Here is a 17,076-nt window from a genome sequence, read left to right as displayed (position 1 = left end):
AGCAGCTGCTGTTCCACAAGAACCTTCTCTGGGGCAGACTCTGGGCTAGGTCTTAAGTGGGACATGTGACTCAGTCCCCACCCTAGAAGAATTTGTCACCCAGCGAGAGAAATGGGGCGTGCACGTAAAAATAACTGCTTAGGTAAGGCAGAACCCGGTAAGTGCCACAGAAGCAGTAAAAAGTCGGCGTGGCATCACATAATTCTCAAAAAAAAGTCAGAAGCGCCGTTCGCTTCTAATTTGCCATAAAGTTTCTCACGGCTCTGAAACGTCCAGAAAAGCGTCTTGTTCACTGTCAGTGGGATGGCGACAGCTTTTACTTAGATGAGTTAGTAACCTCAGAGGTGTGTTCGCGCCAACCCCAGGGCCACCGCTTTCCAGGTTCGTCATCCTCTTACATCAGAAGACAGGTCCATGCGGGGTCGGAGGTGAGGGAACGTTACAGGCCATTCTGGTCTCCCCTCCTTGCAGTAGACACGAATTGATTACTTCGGGCCCAGAGAAGTGAAGCACCGTCCCCAAGTTACAACAGCAAGGCAAGGCCAGGGGGGGTCGGAGGCGTTGACACCAAGCACCGTGATCCTTCTGTTACCCCGTTAGAGGGGCCGAGGAACTCCAGACTAGCAACCTTGGGTCTTTGGGTGTGACTGTCATTAACTAAGGCGTGGCACCTGCCCAGCCCTGAGTTCCACCATTAACATTTTACTCTTTTGTACCATCAGGAGGAGCAGACCACATTCCTGATACCCAAGTTCACCCAGATGGGCCCCCTAAGCTCGCAGGCCCTGAGATTTTATCAACAAAACATTTTTCTCTTTTCTGCCTGATTCACTACTAAGAAGTGGGAAGTATTCGAGCAGGGGGGTCCCGGCTGCCCTCTTTGGCCCAGTCCTTGTCAGAGCTGAACAGTAATGCATACTCTGATTTTGAACTAGGGAAGGTTAGCTCCACTGAAATGGCATTATGAAGCTGGGACAGTATGAAGAATTCCAGCCTCCTGTGTGCATCTGACCATCTAACCATGTGGCTTGTCATGGAGAAAGTGGCAGAGCCCTCCGGGCGGTGGCAGGGGGAGAGGCAGTCTGCCTTAGAGGCAGGGCTGATGGCTGGACAGGCCTCAGCAACATGGCAGCTAACATTCATTTGAACTGACTCCCTGCAGGCATTCATCTGAACATTTTGTGTATGTTAATCCTGCACTGACATCATCGCCCCCTTTACAGATGGGGACATCAAGGCACAGAAGGGTTAAGCAACTTGCCCAAAGTCAAAGGTTGCCAAGAGGTTACGCTAGTAAATGGCTGAGTCAGGATTTGAATCCAAGACTTGTGCTAACCTGCTTCACAAGAAGCCTGGTTGCTCCCTTCGTGCATTGGCCAGGTAGGCTCTGCTGAGGAGGAAGCCCCTCCCCACATTCCCAGCAGCAGAGAAGGGATGGTCATCTCCCATTCTGGGCGGTGAGTGGGGTGCTAGGGCAGCCATGGGCGCTCATGGACCGGGGGCTATGCCATATCTTTGCTTGGGCCTCGGCCCCCCCAAGAAGCCTGAGCCCCGTCAGACCTGCTGCCTAATTCCCCAAGGTCTTATCCCAAGTACCCGCCATGGGAGCAGTTCTCTGCTTGACAGCACAGAACTCCTATCCCTTCAGAAATAAAATGAGAGGTTTCCCAGGCACGTAGGCTGCCACAGGTGACCTCTGGCTCCTCAGGGCCTTGGGGGAAATGCTGAAAACAGGATCACAAGGCAAGTCTGCGAGGCCCTGCACCCCCAGCTCTTCCAAGCCCAGCCCAGGAGAGCTCATTCCCACCCGGGTCCGTGCTACGGCCTCCTGGTCCTCAGGCACATCTTGCTGTCTAGAGACAGGCTGTCCTCCACAGGGACAGCTTTAGGCCAGGGTCCCCATGCTTCTTTGGCCTCTGACGGCCCCTGGCTGGGGCAGCCCCATCCCAACACACACACACACACACACACACACACACACACCCCTTTTCTTAGATCCGTGTCTGCCCATCCCCCACAAGCCCAGCCACAAGGAGAGCCCGTTGTCCCCCGCTCCCTGGTAATAGCATCAGGGGCTTATCTGCCAGGTCATCTGAAGAATATATTCGGGGTGACCAGTGAGGCTGAACAGCTTAACAGGACAGGAGGGGGATGGCAGGGAGCTGGGGAAGTGGTCCGGGACAGATTCCCAAGGAGGCAGGGCTGGGTGGTGGGGCTGTGGCCCTGGGGTCCCAGGTGCCGTGTGGGGGTGGGGGTGCTGTGAGAGCTGCAGGCCTCTCCGGAGTGGGGGGCGGCCTGGGCAGCTCTCCTCCCCTGCCCCTCTTCTCACACCTGTCAGTCTGCCTACCCCGTTTGATGGTTGAGATTAAATTCCAGCCCTTAGCGGTGTCTGGTGCTCAGTCTCCAGCAGAAACCTTTATCTGAGATTAAGGATAATGGATTTCCTTTCTTGGATAAGTTTTTTTTTTTCCTTCCTTTTTCTCTGAGACTTTTTTTTTTTTTTTTTGTCAAAAATGCGCTCGACTCCAGAAAATAGACCTTTTGTTAAATGTCTTTTTATTGACTAAACTCGCCTCCCCCAGTTCTGTCCCCCGCCCTTCCCCCCACCGCACCTTTTCATGCTTCCAGGGAAACCTTCCGTTTCAAGTACGGGTGAGGAGTGCAAAAGAATAACTTGACCTTCCTTCTCTCCACGGCCGGCTTCCTTCTCCTTCAGGGTCCCCCGAGTCCTGCTGTGTGCCTGCAGCCAGGGCCTGGTGTGCGGAGGTTGGGATAGGGAGAAATAACTTGACCTCTTCCTTATTTTCCCTCAGCACTTTGCGCCACCACCCACATTTCGAGAAATCTAGATCCTGCTTGGAACAAATGGGGAGAGGACTTGGTGGGGGAGTCCCTTCGTTGGTCTCAGGTGGCAGGGGTCAGTGCCACCCTCCGTGGGCGGAGGGTGGGGGGCAGCCTCCAGGCACACATGTGGCCTTCAGGGGAGCTGGGAGACCCATTCCAGCAGCCAGGGATGACCTCGTACCTTTATTTCACCTGGATCTTTCTTTTTCCCCCCTCAACAGCCCTATTACCATATTTAAATGCAAGTATGTCTTTTTTCATTGACGTTTTGAGTAGCTTAGCCTGACCTTTTTAGACTAGCTTGTTCCCTTTTGAACTTCTTTCCTCCCCAGTAGTTCCGTGTAGCTAGGACAATAGTCTTAGAGTTTAGTGGGCTTCTAGTTCGCTGTGTTTGGGGGACGGCTCTGTTTCTTTCCTTTCTTTCCTCCCCGGCTCCCCGCCCTCCGTGGTGCATGTGTCCCCCACTCTGTCCCGTAGCGATTCCATGTCTGGAAGCTGCTGTGGCTAAAGCAGAGCCGCTGTCGGGCTGTGTGTTGTTTGCTGCTGGCTCTTGGCGCATCATTTAAAACCACCATCATTGGCAGTGGGTCTTGAAATCAGGCCTCCAAAAGTTGAAATGGGGCCTCCATAAGTCTGCCTGGACGGCAGAGGGTGTTTGTTTCATGTGCGCGTAAGTGTATCTGTGTGTGTCCCCGTGTGTGGCTGTGTGTGTCTGTGCTCATGGCCAAGAGAGGCCCAGGGGAGGGGCCTCACCCACCTCTTCCTTCCCCTGGGCCTTCTGCGGCCCCACTGGGTCACCTCGTCCCTTCTCACCTTTAGTCCCATTCTGCGACACCCTTGCTCCCGGGGGTGTTACTAGATTGCACACACACTTCACACACTTGTTGGAGTTCCCGAGGAGACCCTTCACTGCTGACTTGATCGGGACACAGAGCTCAGACAGAAGAGCTGGATTGAAATCCCCATAATGTGCCTCAGGAGGTTGAAATTGAGAGACAGAGCCGCAGGGCTCACCCCACGTAGGTCCCTGCAGCCCCCGACTCCCTCCTACAGCTGCCTTCCTGTGTACACAGTCAGCTGGGACTCCCAGCACACCTGGCCCCATGGCCTGCTAGCGTGAGCTAGTCCGGAACTAAGCCCAGCAGGCAGGCAGAGCCTTAGGAGAGCAGACGGGTTCTGCCAAGAGGCTCGGTCCCAACCACTCCCGGGATCCCCGGGCCATGCGTGGCCCTGCTCTGGACACACCCTGGGAGACTCCCCTCGATCGGTGCGGGGGGCAGCAGGGACCCCACCCCACTCGCAAGAGAAGTTCCTCCCAATCCTCTCCAATTATTTCCGTGTTCCTTTTAGAACTGGTTTCTGGGGTGCCAAATGTGTAGGAATCAAAAACACCTAAAGGCACTGTGCCTGCCAGAAGCCCGAGAGCCACTGACCCGGGTCCCTCCTGAGAGCTGTCCCGAGGAGATCCCTTTGCACTCCCGTCTTCGGGAAGGGGGGGTGAGCGCGGCCTGTGAGCCCGGTCTGTGCAGGGCCCTTTCCGAGGTCTCTCCTTTACTCCGGCTCCTCTCTCCCCGCCAGGCTTCCCAGCAGCGGCTTACGGACCAGTGGCGGCGGCGGCCGTGGCAGCGGCAAGAGGATCAGGTAGGGAGGTGTGTGGGACAGGCGCTCCCAGGCATGCCCCAGTGTGCGGGGGAAGGTAAAGGCCCTGTTGGATCTGTGTGGCTGCGTCTGTCCACTACTGTCACCACAGCCCGGAGGGTGGGGACAGGGGGGCGCGGGCCAGGCCCTGCCACCCAGGGCAGCTCCCCGTGGGGGTCAGTCTCAGGACTGCACACCAAAGGTGGACCGTGATTCGCTCTTTGAAAAAAGACCAGTGAACTTCTTTTTGACTTTGGACGGCCCGTTCCCCTGACAGCCGGCTTCAGGGCACCTGTTGGTCATTTCCCTCCTCAGCTTTCACTGCTGCTTCACAGGGGCTCCCTTCCAGGAGCCTCTGACCCCGCCAGAGAAGCTCTAGCTTGTGAGAGGGAAGCTCAGGGCCCACGGGCGTGCTCCTGGCCTCGGGGCCCCTGCTGCACCTGGCAGATGACCTTGCTTGATTGGGCTAAAGCCCGAGTCCCGGAAGCCTGGAAGTGGGGCTGACCTCAGTGGAATGAAGCGATTTCCTGAAGCCCCCTATCGCATCCCGGACTCTCCTCGTAGCAGAGACCAGAGAGCTCCTAGACCCTACCTGCCGAGGGCAATGGGATTGTCTCTTGCATAAAATTGCCCCGGTCCTTTAGTCTCCAAGCCCAAACTTTGAGGAGGTCTTAGAGCCCCTCAAGTGAGGTGAGAACGTTTTCCCAGCAGCACGGTGGGGTCAGGCTGGAGCTGGGGTGTGTCAAGGATGCCCTCTCCCCCAGATGCCCCCCCACCTTCCTAAGCACATGGGGCTTCTGCTGTGTGCTGGGCCCCTGGCAAGGCCTCCTGGCCTCCACTCCCCAGCCACTGAGAGGCCCTTGCTCCTCCTGGACTCAGTAGCCATGGTTTGCGGCCCCACCCCCACCCCCCAGCCCAACACCCCTTGGACAGGGCACTGGAGCACCCAGGGAAGCAATTATTTGACCGGGCTCTGAGGAGGGTGGGGGGAGGGAGGTGCTGGTGGGGTGCCAGGAAGTGGGGCGTTAAAAGCCCAGAGGGCAAATGCCAAAAACCCAAACCCTCAGTGATAAGAGACTGGCACATGGAGGCCCTTTAGGAACATCAGTACAAATCCGTTCCATGCAAACTGGCACTGCCTCGAGCTACAAAGGATCCACTCCCCGAAATCACCCATTGGAGATCTGTTTGGAGGGGCCGGGAATTGTCTGGGGGCTGCTGAGGGTCAGTTAGCCGGAGAGCTGGGCGCCCGTCCTCAGCCTCTGCCTGCCCTAGCGGGCCTCCAGCAGCCCCACCTGCCCTCTGGCCCGTGTTCCTTGGTGCCCCCTGCCCTGGGGGCGGGGCGCGCCGCTGCCTCGCGTCTCCCTGTTCTGTTTGGTTTTTTAACTTGAGTGCTTTTTGGTATCATTACAAATGAGCCTCTGTCCTACCTGTGCCTAGTGGGGGGCGGGGGGAACCACAAAAAGAAACCTCGAGATTTTTGAGTGTTGTTGGTTGTTTTCTCCGTTCAGTTTCTTTCTTTATTATAACTTGGATTATGAAACTAAACTTTAACCCGAAATTAACCCTGCCTCTCTCCCCACCCCCATTCTCCTTGACGTCATGGCAAGTTTAAAGGGCAGCATGGGGTTCTTTGTGAGTCTGAGAGCGGTCTCCCCATGGTCTCTGCCCCCCCTGCCACCCCCACCCTCTCACGCGCCCCCCCTCCCACCCCCGAGAGCCAGGCAGGAGTCCCATCCATCCTCCCCCTAACTCCTAACCCCAAATTCCAGAGCCATCTCCAACCACACTTTTTTTTCCAGGATCAGTGGTGTTTTATTTGTAGCCATTTCCATCGGGAGCCAAGTCTCCCAGGGGCCATTCGAGGTCAGCCATGCTCATCGCTGCACTGTTAGTGAATTCTATTCAGGAGTGTGCTCCCAGACCACCTGCCCCACACCAGCCTAGGTTAGCGCAAGGAGTAAATCCTCAACTCCGAGGTGCCTGCCCCCAAGGGTGCAGGCTCAGCCAGGAAGATACAGGGCACCCCACAGTGCTGCCTGGGGGTCAGGGGCCTGGGGTAAGCCCCAGGGCGACGACCAGCCCGTGCCTGCTAAAGTCAGACTACCACCTGGGCTGGAAGACACCTGCCCCCGTGTAGACAGGGTAGCCCAGCCCCTCACCTCCATCCCCCCTTTGGACCTGGAGCAGGGTTACAAGATGGGGGAAGGAGGATCTCTACCTCTCTTTCTTTCAGTGTGGTTTGGCCTGTAAGGACTGTCCCCTCCCTCCTCCTAGAAGATAATCTGGACTCCGAGCCTGGTGGGATGGCCAATTATTTACCTGTTGTAGTGGCCCTCGGTGGCATTTTGGCAGATATGGGAAAGGGGCTGCCCAGACTCTTCTGGGTTTGCGCATCAGCCTAGGCCAGCAGATGATCACGGACGGCTGACCGCCCTGTTCTACCTTCACCTGCTCCTGCAACCCTGCCCCACCCATGCCAGCTCCTTCCAGCGGGACAGGGATGCTCCTTCAGCCTCCCGAGCAAGCAGCCTCAGCTGTTGGAGGGCGTCACAAGTTCAGGCGCATTCTCTTATAGGAAGAAGCTGGCTCAGGGGGTCTGCGGAGTACCGACCTTGAGCTTGGTACTCTGCTGCCCCTGGCAGGTGGTTGGAAAAGGGTAGGAAACGAGGCCTCTGCTCCCCAGAGGCTGGCTGTCAGGCTTGGTCCAGGGATTAGGCATCCTATGGAAGGCCCTATTTTGCCTTTCATTTTGGTCTAGCTTCACAGCTTTGTTTTTTCTTTTTTCCCTTCCATGTTATGACGTACTGGGGGAGCTTCCTGAGGCGGAAGCACCTGCTGAGGGCCGTGGGGGTGGGAAACAGCTTCGATTTTGCTCAGGTTGGCAACTCGCATCTGTCAGGGCTATGGTGTCAGGGTAGGAGGTCCGGGGGGGCCGTGAGCTCTGCACCCACCTCAGCCAACTCCTCGGGGCCAGCCTGCCCGCCTTTGCCTTAATTCGCCCTGGGTCTGAGGTGAGCAGGGCTCAGGTGACCCCCCCAGGGGAGGTCCCTGCCGACTCCTAGATAACTTCACTAGCAGTGGGTCACTTTTCTTTTACCTTCACCTGGTAGTCCGAAATGTCATCTTTCCTTGTGCTCAGTCGAGAGTTTGTTTGTTTATTTTGATCGTATTCATTCAGTTCCAATGGCCTCATCATGTCCCACCCAAACCTGAATCCACTTTGGTAAACGACCCCACCCCACCCCCTACACACACACAGGTGAGGGCAGTGGTTTGGATTTTCAGGCTATTTTATTTCTGGGTGACATTACGGGTGGGTCTGTGTATCAGCCGAAGAGCTTCTGAGCCCCCTGCCCACCCCCAGCCCATCTCCGGCCCCAGCCAGGACCCCTTACTGTACTTTATACTTGCCAGCTTTATTCCAATCTAGTAACATGAGTTCCTGACGGTGGTGGTGAGTGCGAGAGTCATGTTTCTGTTGTCTTTTCTCTTGCTTGGTTGGGGCTGCGGTGAGAGAGTGTCTCTGAGGCATACTTTCCCGCCTCTCTTACACTAGGATCTGCACACCTCCTCTCAAACACTCTTCTGAGCACGCTCAGCGGGAAGGTTTGTCCACACCTATTAATCCTCTCTCAGTGTCCAGCTTCCTGTTAGTACCAGCTGGTTTGCATGTTTTTGCTTGTTCAGATGAAACAGTTCAAGAAACAAACTCATATCCAACTCTCAAGAAATGTCTTTTTTTGTACACTTTCGTTTTCGATTTTTTTTTTATTAGTTACAACTCCAACACACCTGTTGTCCAGTAAAACATTTCACACCTCCCCTGCCTGTTCTTAGAGTGTATGTATCTGTGGGACTGAACTAAATGCATGCACTGTAGTAGATGTCCTGGTAGCTGTAGCCGTAGTTGTAGAACATGCATTGTTGAGTTGATATTACAGGGTCCGCGACAGCCCGGCACGGCACGGCTGTCTGAAGGATAGCGTGGGGGACCAGGAAGAGAGGGGGCTCCATATTGTCAACGTTGCCAAGGGGCTCGGATCCATGTTCTCGCCATCAGCCACCACCACCTCCCCTCACACTCCCCGCTCCCCCGGTCCAGCGCTGGGTCACCACCCTCGGCTCTAGCCTTCCTGAGATCTCTGTTGATAGTGACCGACTCTCGCGAAAGAGAGCAGAACCAGGATTGCAGGGAGTCTGAAAGTTCTTCCTTGTTCTTGTCTTCCTCGTATGGTTCTTGAACAGAGCAGGTCTTCTCTTATTTCTTAAGGCCTACCATCAAGGCTCCCCCGAGCCCTTTTCTCCGTTGAGTCCTTTGCCAGCTCACATCCGGCCCTTCAAGGAGACGGGTCCATGTGGCAGTCCTGTCTGTGCAGTCTAGTCCCCAGGGTGGAGGGAAAGTGAGACGTTGCGGGGAAAGGGATTCAGATCTTAAGATGCTCGGTCTGCAGACAGGAAATGCACTGGGTCCTAGTGAAGGTTAGCGTTTCTTCTCACTGTGGGTGAAGATAAGGGAGAAGCCTTTACCTGAGGTCTCCAGGGGGCAGGGTGGGGGCAAGTAGGGTCAGAGTGGCAACATTCCTAGTACAGAGACTACTGGCACAGCTTCGTGGGGAGGAGGAAGGGAGGGGACAGGTGGGAAGGGGACCCTGTGACATGTAAAGAGGAGACCACAGTTTCCCTCCATCTTCCCAGAAGACTTCGCAGTCCTGCAGCCTCTGCAGAGGCTCAGGGACGTGTGCGGTCAGTGTCTCTGGACACACCATCTCCCCTACATTTGTGATGACGCACTGTAAGGGAGTGCCAGAGGTCTCTTAGAGCTTTGGGAGATGGCCCTAATCTTTACAAGTTGCTGGCACATGAAGTCACAGCTGCCACCTGGGACCTGCTCTTTAAGTCGGGCCAGTCGGTGGCTCTGAACTAATGCCACGGGAAGACGCCGGTGGAATCTGAACCTTCAGGGCAGAAGTTATCTGTTATGGGAGACTGAAGCCCAGGAAGTCACAGAGTTCATGAAGTTCCCGAAAGAGCGTGAGGTGACAGAGTAGAATGGCAGCTCAACGGGGAGGAGTGGCGCCGTGGAAGTCCGTGGCACCGTCAGCACGAACAAGGATTGCCTGCGAGCAGGCCAGTCAGTCACGGGACGGAACGAGGCCCGGGAAGGCAAATCTGGGAAGAGCCGTTCTGCAGGGGGTGGTGGGGCAGAAGGCAGAGAGGACAAAAATCCCCCTTAGTGGCCTAAATCCTAAGTCTGGCTCTGCCAGGAAGACGGCTTCACTAGCCTGTGACCAGACATCCTAAGAGTTTCAGTTCCAGTAGGCAAAGTGAACAAAAGCAAAATTCAAGTCAAGACATAGAAGAACTAGTTGAACTTGAACCATAGAGAAAATGCTTTGGGGAGGAGGGTAGGTGCAGGTGCTCATGAAGCAGGCTTGCCTGTCCCACCCCTCCCGGGGTATTTTCCATTTCCCCGTGGCAGCCTTCGCCTTATTTGTGTTCGGGGCTGAGGGGCGTGAACGGTAGCGGCCCACACACACTCTTCCGGCCGCTGGAGGGAGCCGGGAATCGTTTGTGTCATTTGTGTCTTAAGCTTTAGGGTTCCCAGGTGTTGCTTTCAACAAGCAACGCGTTCGTTGAAGGTTTGCTCCGCGGCTGGCAGGAAGGAATATAAAGGCAGATAACATTTCTTGCCTGCAGTGGTTTGAGAATCTAGATCCCTCCTGCTGAGAGTCCTTATTTCCCACGATGCATTACTTCTCATCAGCTTCATTTAAAAAAGGAAAGTGGATCAATGTGCTGCCTCCATTTCTGAGGTCGGCTTTCCTGCGCTTCCATCAGCAGGATCCAGTGTCCGGGAAAGGGGGCTGCAGGGCAATCATCTCTTCTTTCCCACCCAGCCTCCCTTGTGCTAGCGGCAAGCATCCTCTGGGGCCTCAAGATGGCCAAAGCTGGGGGTAGGGTCCTGGGGACGCTCTCTCGCTGGGATAGAGCCACATCTGCGTCCATGGAATAGAGCCAGCACACTGGCCCAGAGGGAGAGCAAATCCGTGACCTGTTATGACCAGCTGCTGCAACCAGCCAGACTTACCCAAAAGACCCTGCCCGAACACATGCCTCCCAGTCCATGGCCTTGCGTTCTGGGCATGGGCACCTCGTTTCTCAGTTTGTCATTAAAATCTTCATTCCTGGGAGAGCCGGGTCTTTCACCAGAAAGAGTCCAGCATTGGATTTCAGTAACCCCAGTGAATTTATAATAATGCGCTGAGCTGCCCGCTGCTGACCTCAGCTTCATTCATTTTCCGAGGGCTTTGGGACCAACCCTGTTGAGGATAAAATACATCAGCTGTAATCAATAATTTTGTAATAGAAACACCATGCACTTGATAAATCAACTCTAGTGCAATTAGTGACTAGCCTTGAAGCCCAGACCTGAGTATAAGTTAATCCTGAAGTGAATGGAGTGGGAGAATGTTAATGGTCTTTTAAATCAGTGGAATCATTTTCAGAGGGTGACACATCCGTGCCTGTCCCCTGAGCTGGTTGGCCCTCTCTCTCATGCTGGCTCGGGAGCCCAGGCCCTGCTGTGTGCAGGAGGGGTCGAATGTGTGACGTGGCCCTTGGAGGCTCCATAAGAGCGTGTAAAGCACACTGGAGATGGGCAGAGGGACCCCTTATTTGCCCCCTGGGCTGGGTGGGGCCACTGCAGGGTGTGAGGAGCCCCAAAAGCTGCTGACCCCATATGTTGGTGAGAATCCTCAAAAGAACACAGGCGAGGGTGCCTCGTGGTCCCTTATGTTTCTGCAGAGGTTCGACTGCCGTGACCAGAGCTAGCCCATGAGACAGGCAGGAAGGCAGAAGGTTTGGGCCTGGCTTTACATGTTTGTTTTTAAGAGAAAGCTGATGTGCAGATTGGCTGTGTGACTTACCCAAAGTCACACAGCTAGTCACCTGGAGAGCAAGGCTTTGGTCGAGGGTGAAGAACCCTGAAATTCACTTCCTTTAAGGAGACCTGCAGAAAAACCATGTTTGTTTCTGAAGAACTCACCTGCTGCCCAGATGTCCCCGACATGCGGGACGCGCTGGGAGAGCCCAGCAGCCTTGGAACCGGTGCTGTGTCCTCTGAGGACTCAGGCCCCAGGACCTCACAGTCTCACCTTTTCAGGTATAGATTGCTGAGCTGGGCCCAGGGCACATCTGCCACGGAGTCGAATTCAGCAGATATTTATTAAGTGTGTAACAACAGTAATTATTATTACACGTGGCAGGCACTGTCCTCGGCCTTGAGTCGGGGGCTTTGGGGCGTATCAGAAAACCCAACTCAGCCTGGTTAAATGTTATAGGGACTTTACCAGCTAACATTCTGGAAGCTCCATGGAAGAGTGGGCTTCATGTGTAGACTGCTCCGGGGAGTCGGCACTTCTCTTAGCTCGGTCCTCCTTTTGGCTTCAATATTGTCTTTATGTTGGCTTTCCTGTGGTGCCAAACGGCTACAACAGTTTCCTGCTTCATACCAACCAGTCTAGAAGAAGAGGGGGTCAGATGGTCCCAAATTCTAGCAGACCCCAGAGCTTTGTGCCGTTTGACTAACGCCTGGCTGGTGAGAGCCAATCGCTGAGAGTGGGATCCATACCCCCACCCTCAAACTGAGGAGCCCAAGAAGGATGGATTTCCAAAGGACAGTCTGGGTGCGGATAAAGGTAAGGTAAGGTAAAGGGTAAGGGAGCGTGTGGCTGGGTAGTCAAGCATGAAGCCCACCACAGCCGTGGAATCTCCTAGATGAAGGCAGAGCACAGTCTCTGCCCTCGGGTATCTCCCAGCCTCGTGTGGAGGCTAACAGGTACTTATAATATGCCATAAGTCCGGCAACAGAAGGGGCACAGAGGAGGAAGTGATTGGCTTTGGGAAGTCAGGGAAGGTTTCACAGGGGAGTGAGTGTCTCCACTTTGAAAGGACAAACAGGAGCTCCCCAAGAGCCAGGGGAACAGCATGTGCAAAGCCACCAGAGCCCAGAACAGTAGAGTAAATCTGAAGCCCCGCAAACGGTTCACTCTGGCTGGAGAATAAAATGCAGCGGGGTGGGGATGGGGCATGGGAAGCAGCCGCCGATAAAGCCGGAGGGCTGGCATAGCCAGAGCAGAGGGCCTTTGGTGACATGTTCAAGAGCCTGGATTCACACACCGGGGAGCCTCGGAGAGGCCTGAACCAAGGAAGTGACATCAGATCTGGATGTCAGACAAGCCTTGACAGCAGGCTAGATTAGATTTGAGACTAAAAAAGCAGGAGGACGAGTGACAGATCATGGAGAGTAAACGCTCCACGAATGTTCATGTTATCACTGCCCAGTAAAAGAGAGGCTTCGGGTCTTTTGCTCTTACCCATTAGCTGATTAACTCTGGGCTCAGCATCACACTGGGGTCTGGGGTGGAATGCAGAATTTCAGGGCAGGTCCTTGCCTTCAACAAGCTCCCAGTCTTTGGGGGCGGACACAGCACACAGTTGTTACAAGAGCTGGTCTTCAGTGAGCCTACGTTCCCGCCTGATCGGAGAGCACTCAGCAGGCAGGGAAGCTCAGATAGGAGGCAAGACTCAAAGTAGACACTGAAGGGTGTGGAGTGAGAGGTAAGAGGACATTTCAGGTGGGAGAACTTGGATAAAAGGTCATGATGAGCATGGGATAAGCAGCCAGTTCCCCGGGGGACAGTGGCAGGCTGCCTGATGGGCACTGGGGGTACAGGCTTGCTGAAGTAGAGGCAGGCTAGATTCTGGGAGACCTTGAAACCCAGATTGATACAGTCCTACTGGTGGGAGAGAGAGGTTCGTACGCTTTATGGCGGTGGAACTTGGTAGGGACAGAACCAGCTAAGGAAGATCAGCCTGGCAGCGGTCCCACAGAACACAGCTCGACCCCTCCCTAATCCCCCTGGCTGGGGCTGGGTTTGTGATCTGGAGCCAGGTTAGGGGAGCAAGGCAGACACGGCGGGGAGAGGGGGGAGCATTTGGTCACAGTACTCCGCCTTAGTTTCCTGTGACTCTTCTCTGCTTCTGCCAACAAGTTATTATTCATTCCCTGCTTGGGACTGTTGGTTCCCACTCCTGTGCCCTCATGGCAGCCTCTGTCTGTCCTTATCTCTGCTCCCTCCATTACAATTGGCTCAGACTGCCAGGAAGCCACACCTGATTAACCCTAGCTGGGGTGCCCCTCCTCAACACATTACTGTGTCCTCAGCCTTCTTCCTGATTGGTGAGGTCTTCTGGATGAAAGCCGGGATTCTGACTCTATGGAACATGTTTTGCATGTATCCCAGAGTGGTGCCTGCCTTCTCCAACAATATAAACCATCAGTTTATATTTGCCTCCAGGAGACAAAGTCAGCCTCATTCTTAGTGTAGATGAGTAATTATTATGCAGTCGGAGAAAGCAGAAAATAAAGGGGCCCTTTGTTCCTGGATGCTTATTAATATTAATAAAAAGGTCTCCCCTTGCCAGCTTGGGATCCTGCAGCACAGGAGGTGGGCAAATAATGCTTTTGAACAGCTATGATTGGCTGTTGGAATTAGATCTGTCAGGATGAGAGAGCCACGATGAAATCCACTCTGTGGCATGGATAGGAGGGTTCCAGCCAGCATCTCAACGTTCACCCCCATCTGGAGGTCCCTTAAGGGAGGGATATGTTCCAGGTGATTGATAGACTGCTAGAGTCACTTCCCAGCCAAGTTTAATACGAGATGCTAATAGAACATGTTAATAATAACTCCTGCATGAGTGAGCCAAGCACGGGGCTAGGCCCACCTGCCCTACCCCCATTTCATTCTCATAATCCTATGAAGAGGGCACTATCATTCCCATTCCCATTTTGAACATTTTAAAACTGTGGCTTAGACAGCTTGTAGAGGTGGTGGAGACAGGTTTGGAACCTGGGTCTGTCTCATCACATCTGTGCTCTCAACCATGTCAGCAGATGCCCCGTCGCCCCAGCCCCTTGGATTCCTGAGTGGAGGTCCGCATTCTTAACACATACTCAACGGAAAACCGCCGCTGCCCATCAACTTAATTCTCCGTATCCTTGCGGGGAGAGAGAACCCAAGCCCGTTTATAAGAGGCCTCAGGAAACATTATATGCACATATAATGCATATATGCCGCAGCTTCTGCTGTTGCAGACTTAAGGTCATGGTTCTGTCTGGCTTTGGCTGACATTTCTGATCTGGCTTCCAAGTCCCTGCATCCTTTTCAGACCACAGGCAGACAAAGGAGGCCCAGAGGAGGCGTGGTCGGGTAAGAGGGAGCCAGCCTGAAGGTAATTGTTATTATTTGAAAGGAGACTTTAGCTAAAACAAGCCTGAAGGAAGTTAGCCACTGCCCAAAAGAAACTAGGCGATGGAGCAAGGGAGGGCCTCTTTGAGCCAGACAGACCTTCTCCCGTTCTCTTTCTCCGGAGGGATGAGTCAACAACCCTTCCTGTGAGCGGTGAGGGCTGAATCTGGAAGGTCGCTGGGAAGCCGACGATTGGCCGACCAGTTGCTGGGGCTTTGCTTTGGGCCAATGCTGTGGAGGGGCGGGGCCTGAGGCGGGAGCAGCAGGATCCTTGGCCAATCGTCCTGCAGTGAGGCTGGGCTCCCGGTACTATGGCAACCGGGAGCAGGGGCTCATTTGTTTTGTAGATGAGTAATTACTACGCAATTAGAGAAAGCTAAAAATAAAGGGGCCCTTTGTTCCTGGTTACTTATTAATATTAATAAAACGGTCTGTCCAGGTCTGTGGTAAGCAATCAGTGCAAACCTGTGTGCCTGTGGTAGAGCACTGTGGGAGGCAAAGGCTGCCCAGCCCCACTCTCCGTTCTCTTTCTGGAAGTTATTTCTGACTGCAACCTGCAGCGGGTTGGCTTTCCGGGCCTTGGGGGAAAGAGAGGCTGTCTTTCAGACACGCTCAGGATACCCCGGAGTCAGGGGTCAGTTAGGCACTGACCCAGGGAAAGGTCTGGCAATGTCAACCCACTCCCAGGGAAGAAGACTAGAAACAGTAGCAAAACCAGGAGAGGTGGAGGGATGTTGGAGGATCCGGTTTTGCTGTGTATCCTTGGACACATTGTTTGACTTTTCTGGGTCTAGATTGTTTATCCCCAGGTGCATGAAATAGTCTTTAAACCTCCCACTGAGGCAGCCCTGAGATTTCAATGTCTCCCAGATCACCTGCCTTGAAGAGAAACAAGTCAGGCTTGGATATAACTTGCTGGAGGGTTACATCGTGTCCAGGGACTGGCCCCACAGCAGTCTGTGCTCTGGCCTTGGGGACAGAAACAGTTCAGAGGCTTCCCTTTTATCCCTTCACCTTCCCAGGATACGGGGTTGCCTTGTGGATCGATCAGATAAGGATGATAATTGTTTTTTAAGAGGTTCAGAGCGTGGAATGGGATCTTGGTTCTGGTCTAGCTTCCATAGGCTAGGTGATTTTGGGGCAAAGGGTTTCAGACTAGAGGGTGATTAAGGACCTTTCAACTCTGTAGCTCTATATTGCTACAGTTTCCAAACCTCTCGATCCCTTGTCATGGGGAGGTGACAGTGACAGTGCCTTAAGAGCTGAGAAGAGTGACTGGAGAGAAAGCCAGGGGCTTCCAGGTGATGAGAATGCATTTGAAAACAGCACTGCATTTTTTTTTTTTTTTCATGCGTGAAGGCCTGAAGTGAGAGGGACAGAAATATTTCCAGAATTGTGTATCACTGAAAAAATCTGTTGTCAGATTTCCATCCTTGGGCGTGGTTGGTTAAACTCTTAGGTCTTGGCTGTCCGGATGGCATTTATTAATAAAGGTGAACCTGTTAACAGCTACGGTCGGTGAGCAAATCTAAGACTGGGGCAAAGTGGCTCTTGAACTTTGCTGCATGTTAGAATCACCTGGAGAATTTTTCAAAGTCCTGGGGTCCAGGCCACACTGCAGACCCATTAAATCAGAAGCTACCACCGTCGACCCCAGGCCTCAGTGGCCATTAAAGCTCCCTTGGTCAAGTCCAATGTATAACCGTGGACTCAAGTACCAGCAGGTTCTTGCCAGATGTAGAGTCTCACACCATCTCTGTGACTTTATTATCAGCATCCATACCTCAGAAATGGATACAAAGAGCCACGCCAGGCAGCTCTCCCCACCTCCTCTAATGACCAGGAGAGCTGGTCTGGATCCTCAGCCTGCATGCAGCCTTAGAGCCCGGGGCCGTCCTGCCTGGCACTGGTCCTCCCAACAGGGCCAGGAAGTCCATCCCTCCAGGGCAGGCTGAAGGGGTCTTCATCTGCAACACATTCTAGGACAGGCCAGTCCTGGCTGAGATTAAGAGCGTGTCCATATAGAACCAAGGGCCCGGAGCAGCCATAAACACGGAAGCAGCCGCCCTCCTTGACTGTCTGATGAATGGGGGCCTTTTGGTAAGGTCGGAGTTTGTTTGTTATTAAAGACCTAATTAGAAACATGAGAGGGAGCTGAATGGCTCCGTGCTTGGCTAATTAGTGACATGTATGCACCCGCTTTGAACTTCAAGGACACAGAGCTATTAGCGCTTACATCAAAAATGGATTAAACTCCTGTGCCTTTATAATCATTAAA

At 53.9% G+C, this 17,076-nt stretch overlaps 1 protein-coding gene and 1 long non-coding RNA gene across 8 annotated transcripts in view; one reads left to right on the top strand and one right to left on the bottom strand.

The window, feature by feature from the left end:
• MSI2 (musashi RNA binding protein 2) overlaps positions 1-17,076 on the top strand; it is a 389,492-nt gene that overhangs the window by 357,259 nt on the left and 15,157 nt on the right. For all 4 annotated transcript variants that reach the window (XM_042914722.1, XM_042914720.1, XM_042914721.1 and 1 more), the window contains exon 11: positions 4,423-4,485. In XM_042914722.1, coding sequence (XP_042770656.1) covers positions 4,423-4,485 — 63 coding nt within the window. The remainder of the gene's footprint in view (positions 1-4,422; positions 4,486-17,076) is intronic.
• Positions 7,778-15,237, bottom strand: LOC122206008. 4 transcript variants are annotated; one of them, XR_006196337.1, is made up of 4 exons: positions 14,898-15,237; positions 12,861-13,083; positions 11,835-12,004; positions 7,778-10,805 (listed from the first exon to the last, which is right to left on the bottom strand). It is a non-coding gene; the product is annotated as an uncharacterized LOC122206008 (long non-coding RNA). The 4 variants fall into 4 exon arrangements; XR_006196338.1 differs by lacking the exon at positions 14,898-15,237 and adding an exon at positions 11,412-11,494 and having other exon boundaries at positions 12,861-14,888; XR_006196339.1 differs by lacking the exon at positions 12,861-13,083 and having other exon boundaries at positions 14,898-15,229.

Source organism: Panthera leo, chromosome E1 (genome assembly GCF_018350215.1).
Source record: "Panthera leo isolate Ple1 chromosome E1, P.leo_Ple1_pat1.1, whole genome shotgun sequence".
Lineage (NCBI taxonomy): Eukaryota > Metazoa > Chordata > Mammalia > Carnivora > Felidae > Panthera > Panthera leo.
The sequence above is the reverse complement of the archived record's forward strand: the minus strand, read 5'-3'. Positions and strand labels throughout refer to the sequence as shown.